The sequence below is a fragment of the Myiozetetes cayanensis genome, unplaced genomic scaffold, assembly GCF_022539395.1.
Source record: "Myiozetetes cayanensis isolate MyiCay16 unplaced genomic scaffold, myiCay2020 scf9, whole genome shotgun sequence".
Lineage (NCBI taxonomy): Eukaryota > Metazoa > Chordata > Aves > Passeriformes > Tyrannidae > Myiozetetes > Myiozetetes cayanensis.
The window spans coordinates 1229665-1242502 of NW_026088185.1; the positions used below are offsets into that span (position 1 = coordinate 1229665).

General features: G+C 47.6%; 1 protein-coding gene across 12 annotated transcripts in view; it reads left to right on the forward strand.

Annotated features, from left to right (window-relative positions):
- Positions 1–12838, forward strand: part of AGAP1 (ArfGAP with GTPase domain, ankyrin repeat and PH domain 1) — a 284552-nt gene that overhangs the window by 197806 nt on the left and 73908 nt on the right. For 9 of the 12 annotated variants that reach the window (XM_050340528.1, XM_050340529.1, XM_050340531.1 and 6 more), the window contains one exon: positions 8978–9139. The exons of the other annotated variants lie outside the window; for them this stretch is intronic. In XM_050340528.1, the coding sequence (XP_050196485.1) occupies positions 8978–9139 (162 nt within the window). The remainder of the gene's footprint in view (positions 1–8977; positions 9140–12838) is intronic. 12 annotated transcript variants of the gene reach the window in all.

Sequence of the window (12838 nt, forward strand, 5' to 3'; positions counted from 1 at the left end):
AAGCAACATTCAGTAAATCAGTGATTTTTCTGCCTGTAGCTGGGCCTGGTTGTCACACCTCTGTTATCCCCACTCAGGAGAAAGGAAGGGGAAGAAAACCCTCAAAGCAAAGCAATTTACTTTTATTTTTGGAGCATAAACTTTACCCTGACAGGGCAGTGAGGAGACAAATGTTGTCTTTAAGCTCATGACTGGGAGACACTGTCCAAAATCAGGGCTTCTCAAGTAAGGAAGGTGGAACCCTAAATGTCAGGTTAAATATTGATGATTGTACCCCTGGACAGGGAAGTTCTTCATCAGGGAGGCCATCCTGAAATCTCTTTCCTATTCAAAAGAGAGTTTAATCTTTCCAAGGTTTTTATTTTGTGTGTTTAAAGTTGCTTTAATCTGAAATGTTTGCAGTAATTGCCAGGAAATAAGTGCATGAGCTGGATTCACACAAAATCCTGCAGGAGTTTATGGACTTTGAAAAATAGAGTCATGTTTGGAGGGAGGAATATAAATCAAGAGACTCATTCTCAAGTAAGCATAGAGGAAAGACATAATGCTGCAAGAGCAGAACGTGACACTTTATGAACTACTCTGATACAAATAACGTGGCTTAAAAATCTCATAAGCCCAGTGCCTTCCATATTTAAGGACTCTGTAAGGAAGACTTAAAGGAGGGAAAACAGTAAGAAATGTACTGATTCCCAAAGCAGTACACCTTTATTTTTTCTAAATATTTGTGTCTCAATGTAAATAATCTGAATATATATAATAATATACATTCTAAACTTTAAATTCTAAAGTTTAGTAGTGTTTTAAACACGGTGCTGAGAAGGTAAAGAATTAATGTGTAACCACCATGGGAGCAGATCCTGATTTCAGGATTTTTTTTCTTTGTACATCCACGCCTTGGAAGTTCAGATAGGTGCTTGTAGTACTTACATTTCTTGTTAAGTGTGCACCAGAAGTGCAGTGCTTTGTTCTGCAGCATCTGGATGAAGCGTGTGCAAGAAGTGCACGCGATGCTCTCGTTTCTTCTCCGGCTTTAATGAAGTTTCTGTTCCAATTAAGAGCCGGGCAGGTGTCTCATCAGGCGCAGCTCTTGGCAGGGAGAGCTCGGATTCTTTCCAGTCCAGATCACAGAGCGAGGGGTCCAGGGATGTTGTGTATTCCTTACCCGTGGAACCCAACACTTCAAAGCTGCTTCACAGTGCCTGCAGTTCAAGGAGTGAAAGGAGCCTCTGTGTTCAACCCGAGCCGTGGCTCGGCCACAACCTGCTGATTGTTGGGGGACAGCTGGAGCGCAGAGACCCGGCCTTCCCCAGGTGGGGCAGCAGCTCCTTTCAAGTCTCCAGACCCTACATTTTGTCACAGCTGACCTCATCCCTCCATTCAGCCCGGGCTGTGCCACCCACGGGCCGGGTCGATGAGGAGGATCCAGTTTACCAGGGGCTGTTCTGACGCCTGGGTTTTGGTTATCTGGGCCCTTGGAAGTGCTGGCAGGAGCCAGAAAAGAGGCTGGATTAAATTGGGAAATTGAAAAGAAAGTTTGGTGACGACAGTTATGCCATCTGACACCTGTAAAGGGCAGCAAACACAGAGCTTTTGTGGCTTGAAAGCTTTGCTTTTCGGCTCTAGGTTTCTGCAGTAGGAAGATGTGTGATTTTGCCTTTGATTAAGAGTGTTCTTGGTGTTGCTTCCGTTAACTTCTTTTCCCTTCTGACACTGGTGCTCGTGGCATGCCTTACCAGGAAAGCCTTAGCTTTCTCCTGCCTAGCATGGTGCAATTAGCAGCCAATTTGCTATACAGCGATTATTCAGCCTTAATTGGAAAATGTTAATAGTGAAAGTCTCTTTATTTTTTTTTGTCTTTTTTTACTCCAAAACACTGATATTAGGGCTCGTCGCTGCAGTCTTGTGGACTGACAGTGGAGAGTTTCCTAACCTCTTCTCAATTACCGAGTGGGTTTGATGCTTGAAGTTATCCACAGGTTATACAGACTGAAGGTTAAAGTACAGGAGTAGAGACGAGACGTCTTTCTGGCTCTGAGCATCTCTTTGAAGAGAGTCAGTTCTTCCTCTCTGTCTTACTTTGCCTATCTTGAAACACAAGGTAAATATTTTAGTAGGAAGTGATTCAGTAAGCCGTGGGGTCATTATTTTCCAAGTGCCTCGAGACCTCAAGGCTCTGTTTCAAAGCGCAGTGTTGTTAAATGAGGATTTTTTTAATGCAATTAGGAGGGTTAGCAGCGCTGAGGGTTAGATCAGGGTGGAGCTGTGCCCCTCTCTGCGTAATTGAGGGGAATTTATTATGCACATTGTTTTGTCCGAGGATATAAAACAGGATTTTTCGCACACTGCTGTGTGTGACACGCTGTTGACCATGGTGCAGCTTGTTCATCCCAGGTGTGTTGTCCTGGTGTGCTCCAGGTGTCTGTTTGCTCACACAGCAGTCGATGGCAGTGCAGGGGGACACCAGTAAGAGCCACATCCCCTCCTCAGAGCTGATGCTGCCCAGAGAAAACCTTCTGCCAGAAGGATTAGAGGCGTGCCTTGTGCATCCTCGTAGGTCCTTTCAGCAGGAGCCGTGAAGTGCAGTTTGCCTTGGGATGTGGTGGCATCCTGCAGCATCCCAGACTCTGCCTCTCCTTCTGGTTTGTTGTCCTTACGTGTCCAAACAACTTGTCAGGTTTGATCTTTCCACGGGGCACGTTCAGATGCAGCGCAAAGGAGGGGGATGCGAAGGTGGAACGGGGGGGATAAGATAAATTAGCGAGCTGTGCCCGCTCAGGGAGTGGTTTATGTCATCTCTGCTCCTGACCTAAACCTGCTGTAGGCAAGACATGCAGAGGAGGGATGAACATCTCATTCCCAGTTCCTGTTCTGAGGCTGCAGGTCCTGTAAAATACAGGCTTTGCTTTCCTTGTCACCATCTTGGCAGCACAGGAGGGTCACTTAGGAATAGAAGTGTCCTCTCCTTGTGCCAGTTTAATTTTCTCCTGGACACAAGGAGCTTACTCAATAAGGAGGCTTTGAAAGGGAGTTAACAGGGCATGGTTGCTTCTTTTCTTGCTGGCAGTCCTTTTGAGTTCCAGGGAGCAGGATGCTGCTTTTCCAGCACTGTAATGTGCTCTTCCTTAGGAGGGAAGATATACTTTTGTGGGAGATTTTTAAACACTGCGTTGCAATTTTGCTTCCATGCTTCCTTTGTGATGGCCAAACGTTGTGTGTGGGCAGGGAACGAGGCAGAGACAACTTTGTCTTAATGAGGGTCTTCCTATCTCCAAAATCATTGGAAGCCTTGCAGTATCTGTGCCTGGCCATCATGAGACTGACTTTCTCTCCCGAGCCTGTGGGTGATGTCCCTCACTTGTCACAAAGTGATGAGGCTGCAGGGTGGCAGCGCTGCTGTCAGCCCAGAGTGCCTCGAGGTGAGGTGCAATGCCAGACCCTCCAAAAGCAGGGAGATCCCTCTTTGCTTTTTGGATTTATTTTTTTTTTTTTGGTCAGGAAGGAAGCTTTGTTTTCCTTCCTTATTAATTGAAATGGCTCTAAGAGGGAAGGAGGCAGCGACTGGGGCGTTCAGTGGGGCTCTCTGTGGCTGACAGGGCAGCTCTGTTGATTTACAGGCTCCAGGCACACGGCTGCAAAGATGGGAGATGCTGTGGAAAGAGAGTGCTCCCGAGGCTCTTTGATCTCCATCCCCCAGTTCTGCTCAGAGCTTCCTTTAATTTGGCTCAGTGCAGCAGGTTCATTTAAACCCTCCATGGCTGGAGTGTCCAAGCTGAGCTCAGCTCAACGATGGCCGATGCTCCCAATTCCTACCAAAGGTGTGAGCTCTGGGTACTGGACAAATATTTGCCTTTTTTTTTTTTTTTCATCCTGGAGGCTGTAATCTCGTACCACCCCTTCCCCCCCCACACACTCCTGAGTGTTTGTTACATCCCCAGACTTCTGCCAGGCTGCAGGTCTGTCAGGATTTTAGTGTCAGTCCCGTACGTCCGTGCCTGACTCCAGCCTTCCGCAGTCATTGTGCGGTTGCAGCATCCCTTTAACTTGGGTCTGAGGCAGAGGAGGAAGATAAAGAACTTGATAGAACATTTATGGTAATAGCTGTAAAGGGAGAGCTGGAGAGCAGTGGATTTCACAGCCAGAAAAATCTCAGCTCGGGGAAATGGGTCTGAAATACGACTACAGATGGTTTTCGTCTCTTGCTTCCCCTGTTTAAATAAAAGGATTGCTTTTCTCACCTTTATTTAAAACACATGTGTAGAAGATGAAAGTGTCCAGCTATTTTTTTATTATTCAGTCCACCAGCTACCGACATCTTTGCCTTATTTCATTTCAACACTAATGGCATAGTGAAAGTTCTGAAACACCCTCTTTGGATCCAGCCTTCCTTGGGTCGCAGCAAAGATTCCTGCTGCAGGCAGAGCTGTTGCTGTTGTTTTCGTCATCAGCACTTTCTTTCTGCTCTTGAACCTGGTGCTACTAATTGTGTTGCTGCTTCTGCTCTTTAATTGATCCCATTCACCGCTCCCGCTTTTGTAACGTCTGACTTCTTGTCACTTCGGCAAATCAAAAACCCAAATTAATCAATCTCCAGCCACTTGAGAATAAGGCCGTGTTGGGGAGCTGGGCTTGACAAAAAAGTCTAATTTCACTTTGAAAGCCTGTTGGAAAATTTTAACAAGAAGATGCAAGAAAAATGTAAACCAGATCAAGCTCGACTTTGGTCTGCGGAGAATAGCGTCACCTGTTGAGTTTGTTTCAAGTTTTTGTAAATAGGTGATTTGACAAAAATATGAAATAAATCAAAAGACACGAAGATAGAAGGGGTCAGAATATCCTTGGTTCCACTGCAGATGGTTACACAGGAGAGAGGGTTGTGTCTGTGTGAGAGAGAATAGGAACCGTGGGCCAACGACGACGCTCCGCTCTTGGACTTTTGTATCCCAGCCTTTGTGCTGTGCTATTCCCGTACCTTACGTGTTGTCTCTTTTCCTGCTTTTTTGCACCCCCAGCTCCTTTACCCTGGCCTGGGGTGCTCACACTGGCTTATTATCCCTTGTTTCCTTGGCCTGCGTGGTTCCAGCGCTGGCAGGTGCTGCGGGTGGGGAAGGGGACATGGCTTTGAGTCACACCTCGGATGGGCTTGGTGCAGGTGCTTGGGAATTTGGGAGGCACATTAGTTGTTACTCTGTGCCAGGGCACAGAGGAAGCACAAGCTGGGTTTGGATGGGGTTCCAGACAGGTAGAGGTTGGGATTGTTCAGCCTGGAGAAGAGGAGGCTCCTGGGAGACCTTAGAGCATCTTCCAGTGCCTCGGGAGGATCCAGGAGAGCCAGAAGGGGACTTTGGACAAGGGCCTGGAGTGAGAGGCCAAGGAGGAATGGCTTTACACTGCCAGAGGGCAGGGTAAGGTGGGAGGGAATTCTTCCCTGTGAGGATGGTGAGGCCCTGGCACAGGTTGCCCAGAGAAGCTGTGGCTGCCCCATCCCTGGAAGTGTCCAAGGCCCAGTTGGATAGGGCTTGGAGCCACCTGGGCTAGTGGATGGTGTCCCTGCCCATGGCAGGGGGTGGAACTAGATGGGCTTTGAGGTCCTTCCAACCCAAATGATTCTGTGATTCTGTGACATGGCTCATGTCAGCTCTCCCTTACAGCTGAGGGAGTTAGTAACTGTGTTGGGAAGGAGAGGAAAGGGCAGGCATGGGAGGAAGGCTCCCTGGCTGCTGGGAGAGGGCATGGGCCTGTCTAGCTCTCTCCTGTAGGTCACAGACAGCAGCACACGTGGGCTGAAACACGAGGATGCTCTGTTTTGGAGGAGGAGGTGTGTTTCAGGCAGGAGTTATTGCACATCCCTTCAAAACACGGCCCAGCAGCTGCAGAGCCGAGGATGTGCCGGTCAGGACAGCCCCAGCTCCGTGGCAAGGGGAGAGTTTTGTCCTCAATGTCGTGTAATAGAGCTCTGCACCCTGCAAATGATGACCATCATCAAGGGAAGCTGTGCCCGTACAGTCCATCAAAAGCCTCAGAGCTAATGATGGGCTGGGCAGATAATCGGGGGAGAGTTAATTGTAAGGTTCGATATGGCATCTTGTCAGCAGAGATAAGTTGTCACGTTTTCCACTTGAGCTGAAACTAAATGATTGTAAAATAAGTTATGAGTGTCCTTGGGCCTGTCTGCCAGAATGATGGCTAAGAATACATTCCTGGCCCATCAGTCTCAAGCAGCCCGCTTGATATTTATGCGAGCTGAATGTTATTTTATTCCCCCTCTAGTCATGCTTGTCAGCCTCCCGAGTGAAAAGTGAAACTGCTGCTTTGACTCATACTTCAAGTATTGAAGCTCGGAGAGGCTGCAGATTGTTATTATTATTACCAGTATTATATATTTTTTCGGGTGTGTGTTGAACATTGATGCCCGATTGGGAAGAACTAATGGCTGACATTGAGCGTGCGGGATGGCTGGAAAACAGCCCATCCCAGCCCAGTGAAACGCAGCTTATGAGTTCCAGTGCCTCTGTCAAAGCTGGTTGAGATGGGGAGTAATGAGGCGCTTGCTTTTTTAATTTGCCATGCCTTTTCCTTGCCTTTTTTTTTTTTTTTCTTTTTTCCTTTTCCCCCCTTCTTTTCCCTCCTCCCCCCCATATTTAATAGTGCCGGCAGTGGCCGTCTGTTCTCAGGCGTGGTAATTGATACCAAATAAAATGCATTATTTGTATTCAGTCAGGAGGATGAAATTGCATTCAGCGGGCTGAAGCCTGAACTCATTTACAGTTTCCCGAAGCCCGGGCTTTCAGGAGCCCTCTTTTCAATTTGAAGAATACCTTGTCAGGCAAGGGAAGGAGCGGGGAATGGGGGAGCGCAGCGTGCGAGCCCGGCGCCTTTTGATTGCTCATATTTTAAACCGGGGGAACGTTAAATAACTCCCACCTTCAGAGAGTGGTCTGGGAAACCATGGGCAGGGACACCTTCCACCAGCCCAGGGTGCTCCAAGCCCCGTCCAGCCTGGCCTTGGACGCTCCCAGGGATCCAGGGGCAGCCACAGCTTCTCTGGGCAACCTGTGCCAGGGCTCTGAGAAACTGTGTTAGGTGTGAGCAAACCTCCCCTTGCTGATGTGCTCTGCTCTGTCCCCGTGATATTTAGGTATTTTCTGGATTTTCACAAGCAGGTGGAAATCAGTGAGATGCCTTTTGATGCCCCGTGGCAGACCTTGGTGCCACAGCCAGGTCCCTTCCTCACCAGTCTGGACTCAACACAGGAATGTTCACATCATTGCTGCAAAGAAGGGGGTTTTGTTGAAGGGGGGGGAGGTGTGGTGGTTTCTCCTGCTTTTTAATTATCAACATAGGAAACCTTCAGAATCAGGCTGGAGGTCAGTATTTAGGACTAGAAGTCACACCCAGTTGCTTCCATGGTCATGCTGGCATCCTCTCCTGCATCACCTCTTCCTTCAGCAACAAGGTGCCAGGGTTTGCATTGGCATGGAGACAGCAAACCCTCCAGGAGGGCCATTTGTGGGTCACCATTTATGGGTCAAACCCTTAGAATCTCCTATACAGGTACACAGTAAATACATTCCCGTGGTTCCCTTTGGGGGTTAAATACCTGAGGACTGGTTTGAATCTGGTGGATGTAGGGAAAAGAACAAATATCCTTAATGAAAGGATTAATGTTTGGTTTGGTCTCTCTTGCCAGGCAATTAGCTACATAATTTATCCCCCACTAATAACTTACAGCACAACTGTGCTTAGGGGGTAATTAGTAAATAAACTTTATTATGAGAGTGGGGAAAAAAAAAGGCAAATAAGTTGGTTTTTATCAAATAGGCAGCTGTGTGGGAATTTAACTGTACCAAAATAAAAAAACCCTAAAAGCTGCTTTTTAAATAATCTGATATTTTTGTAACATATTAATTAAACTTAAGTCAAATGCTGATACTGCACAGTACTTAAACAAGGTTCTGAAAATGGCTTCACTTTCCATGACAGCAAACACTTTCCTTAAAGTGTAGCTTTTATGTGAAGTTTTATAATTAAAATCACAACCAGACCAGTAATTAAACAAAAATCATATTACCAACCTTGAGGGAAAATCCTGGATTAAGGTTGCTTGAGTATTTACTGTGTGAAAGGACCCAGCTGGAGAAATTTCAAGTACACCTTAACTTCCTAAATTTGTGTTAAATTTGGCTGTTTGTTTCGTGATTGAAAATAAGAGCTACTCAAAGAGAAGTTAGTTGGTGTATGACCACCCATTCCATGGGCCAGGGAAGAGACTGTGTGTCTCTGCTCGTGAGAGGGGGGTGTCATCTACCTTTAATTTTGATTTGGTCGAGTCAACTAATGGGTGGGCGAGGGGAGAAAACGACTCTCATTAAGTCTTAAAATGATTGGATGTTGGGCTACCAGAGCTAATACAGCAGGAAACTGAGCACACTAAACATGGGCTTATTTTCTTTCCTTGGCAGGAGGTAGGAAGTGACCCTTTATCGCAGTTATCACCTGTACCAGGTGCACATCGGTCACCTCGTTTGCCCACCTTCATTGCCATCACCTCCTTTTTGGTGTGTCTGGTATTAATGACAGTAGGTGCATCCAGAGGGTGTGGGGGTACCCCTGGTCCATTATGTATTAAAATGCCCAAGTGTTACAGGGGCAGGATCAGGAAGGTCTCTGTAAGAAAGAGCAATTGGAAGGAATAAGGAGCTTTCCCATTGTTTTTTGTGCATTCCAGCTGGGCTCCTTCAAAAATCGATATGGAGTCCTGTTGATGGAGTAGGGCTTGAATCAGCACTTCAGCCACGTTGCTTTTCTGTACAGTTTTGAGAGCATGATGGGTTGTTGTTGGGAGCCTTTGGAAGCCACCGAGCTCGAGAACGTGACAGGCAGCGAGGGGTCGTACCTTGGACTGTAGCGATCGTCCCATTTCAATCGCGCAGTGGTTTTTAGTTCCCTCTCCTTGTCTTCCCCCACCCAACTGCAGATACGGGCCTGGGAGACTCTGTGTGCTCGAGCCCCAGCATCTCCAGTACGACGAGCCCCAAGCTGGACCCCCCCCCTTCCCCTCACGCCAACAGAAAGAAGCACCGGCGGAAGAAAAGCACAAGCAACTTCAAAGCCGACGGCATCTCGGGCACAGCCGAGGGTAAGTCCGCTCCCTGGGGCAGGGCTCAGCTCCCAGAGCACCGGTGCAAGGGGTGCTGCTCGCTCAGCTCCACCAGCAGCTCCGATTCCACCAGGGAATTGTGTACTGCGGCGGGGGAATTAAAGACCGGGCTTTTAACGGCGGAGCTGAATCGTCTTGAGGCATCACAATGGCGAATTCAACTGCCTTGAAACGTGTTTGGAAAGGGCTTCTTTTAATAAATAAGAGTCCCCAAGTTAAAGTGGAGCGTCATTAGGTGTAAAGGTAAGGAAGAGGCAAACTTGGAAGGTTAACAAGGAGGAAAAATTCAGGTTCGCTCCGTAGATCGCGTTAGAACTTGTTGTATTTTTTTTTTTCAGTATTATTAAGTCTTGTGTTACCACATCTCCTTAGGCACATCCTGAGCTCTAGAATCACCAACACTTCTGATGCCTCTTATTGTCTGAATATTCAGCTGCTCGTGGAAAGCTTGTGTTATTTGAGGATAAAAGGGAAAAGGGGAGAGTTTAAATGTTTGGGTTCTTTTTTTTTTTTTTTTCAGAGCCAGAAAGCAAAAGGCAGAAAGAACTTCCTTTTTTTTTTTTTCCCTTAGTTTAGCTTACTGTTTCCAACGTGAACACTGCTCTAGCTGTTCAATGCCCTTCTGAAGGGGTAACAATGTGTACAGGAGCCAGGTATGATATAAAACATGCTTGTAGCTTTAGAAAAGAAGAAAAGAAACATGCCAGGATTCAACCAAAAGAGCTCCAGAAAAAAAAAGGATGAACAAGGGTAGTTGGAAGGCTCAGAAACTGGGGAGTCAACACACATAAGGAGAGATGAAAAACGGAGACAATGGAATAACATTGTGGGAAAAGGGGAGTGTTGAGTAAGAAAAAGATGTGGTTGTAAGCATGGGAGAGTAAAAAACAGCTAATTCAGTATCAAAGAGGATTGGAGCAGGTTCTGAAAAAAAGATGACAATTGCAGACAGCTGAAGAGACATTAAAAATAGATGTGATAATAGTATACAACTGAGAAGGGGCATGTTAACTACTACTTAGTCATCCTTATTTTCCATTTATTTAATTTCTCAATTGCGCTTCTCTCACATCCGGAATTTATTTCCCCAGCTATCTATACAAATCCTTTTTTAAAAAGCCATCAGCTTTTTTTTTTCACAACAGCCCCTGTTGTGTTCTCTTTCCAGTCATTTAACTATCTTTGCTGTTAGTTTCCCCCTAGTTTATGGCCTGAAGCCAAATTTTAGTTCAACCTTTCATTTTTAATTTGCCTTTTTTTTTTCTTTTTTAAACAAGCTCTTTTACACCACTTATTTTCATACCTCAATGGCAAGTTACAGAGGGGATTTTTCAGAGCAGTCACCATTGGTCCAAGACTATTTTGTTGAAGTCAATGTGAATCAAGACCAGCTGGATATCAAGAGCCTTTGAAAACCTCTTTCTAAGTAGTTAATAGGTGTATGTTTTCTTTCTCCTGGGGAGATTATTTTCACAAGTCACTGGAGCTGGAGCCTGTGTGGTCCTGGGCTGTAGGGGGGGTCTGCAGTTGTGAATCTTGTCCCTGATGTCCCTGTTCTGACTGGAGTGACGAGTACATCCCTCATCCTCCTCTGTTTGCCCTTCCTCTTCTCCTTGTCTTCCAACATCACACCATGTTAGTCTGAAATCCTTCTGCAATAACTCAACAAAATGGTCCCCTCTCATAGGAGTGGGATAAATGTGCTTCCAGAAGGGCTGACAGGCAGCAACTAAGTGAGACATGGGGAGCCTTAAAAGTGGTAGAATCATTTAGGTTGGAAAAGCCCTCTAATCGTTCCCCCAGCACTGCCAAGCCACTAAACTGTGTCCCCAGGTGTCACATCTACAGGTCTTTTAAATCCCTCCAGGGATGGGAACTCCACCACTTCCCTGGGCAGCCCCTTCCAGTGCCTGACCACCCTTTCCAGGGAGAAATTCCTGCTGATGTCCAACCTGACCCTCCCCTGCTACACCTTGAGGCCATCTCCTCTCCTCCTGTCCCTGTTCCCTGGGAGCAGATCCTGACACCTCCCCATCTCCCCCCTCCTGGCAGGGATTGCAGAGCCAGAAGGTCCCCCTGAGCCTCCTTTTCTCCAGGCTGAGCCCCCCCAGCTCCCTCAGCCCCTTCCCCAGCTCCCTTCCCTTCCCTGGATGTGCTGCAAGAGTGAGTGCCAGCACTTGCTTGTACAGTCTTTGTACCTCTGCACGAGCCCATCGGGTTCCTCTGACCTTCCTCCTCTCACACATTTTCTGAGATGAGCTCTCTGGGGTGTTTGGGGCCTGCAGGTGTGCCTTGGGTGGGCCGCAGTGGTTGTTAACTTCTTTATTTTTGTGACATCTCCTTTCAAACGCAGCCCAGTGAGAAGCACGGGGTTTGGCCGCAAGAACACCACGGTGTTCTGGGCATCCTTCAGCACACAGCTCATCTGAGTGGTCCTTGAGTGCTCAGGGAGGCCGGGAGGAGGGGGCTGAGGGAGGAGGCGACAAGCTGTGCTCCAGCTCCTGTCCTTCCAGGAGAAGAGCGTCTCACAAAGAGGGATGGTGGCTGTGGATTCCCAGAAAGTAACACTCCAGCAAGGCTCACAAAGTCTGGGGGTCACCCTTTCCAAACCCTGGCACGTGTGGGCACTCGGCAGCCTTTGTGTTTTCTGACCAGATCCACAGAGCCATTGGGGTTGGGAAAGCCCTCTGAGATCTTCGAGTCCACTGTTAAGCCAGCCCTGCCAAGGCCACAACAACCCTAGGAAGGTACATTTGGTGTGTTTGTGGTTGTCCAGACACTGTTCATATCCCTGAGTCAGGTTGGATCTCAGGACAAGGCTCTTCCCCCAGGGGGTGGCTGGCACTGAACAGGCTCCCCAGGGCAGTGGGCACAGCCCCAAGGCTGCCAGAGCTCCAGGAGGGTTTGACAACACCCTCAGGGACAAGGTGGGATTGTTGGGGTGTCCTGGGCAGGGCCAGGAATTGGACTGGATGGTCCTTGTGGGTCTCTTCCAGCTCTGGAATTCTATGATTTTCACATCTGTCTTGTACTTCAAAGCAGCTTTCAGCTCAGTAGTCCAGCCTTTCCTCAGGAAAAGGCTTATTCCCTTAGTTCCCCAGCGTGCAGCTGCAAATCTGTCCAGTGACCTAAAAGATTCCCTTATGGATTTTTTTCTTCCCCCACACTTGCCTCGAGCGTAGATTTCCACCCTGGAGGAGGTTTTGAAGAGCGCGAATCCAAACTAAGCAGTCAGAGATGTTTCTGGGAGATGCATTTGTTTTGCCTTGGTGACTTTGAGGTGCAGCAGGTGACTTGAAAAGGGTGCTGAAGATGGGCTTTGGGAGCCTGTGGTGATAATCATGGGAGAGCTGTATCGTCCTTCCTTCTGGAATTGCTGAGCTCGGCGCGCAGAGGAGGAGCAGGAGGATCCTCCTGCAGTCGCTGTTCTCGGGCAGGTGCAGCGGATCAGAGTTGAGTGGTGGGGGTAATTCTAGATTTTCGTGTCGCCTTCCTCTGGCTCCGGGCACGTTTCAAGTGTCAGCCTTCAAACCAACAGGAATTCTGGGTTCCTTCATTTTTGTCTGTACCAAAGCTGAGGTTGTTCAATGAGGGTTTAAATCTGGTCTTCAGCAAACTCGAGCATTTTTACTGCACTTTGCAGTCTTTTCTTCTCCTCCTTGAACGTGCCTGCTTTGA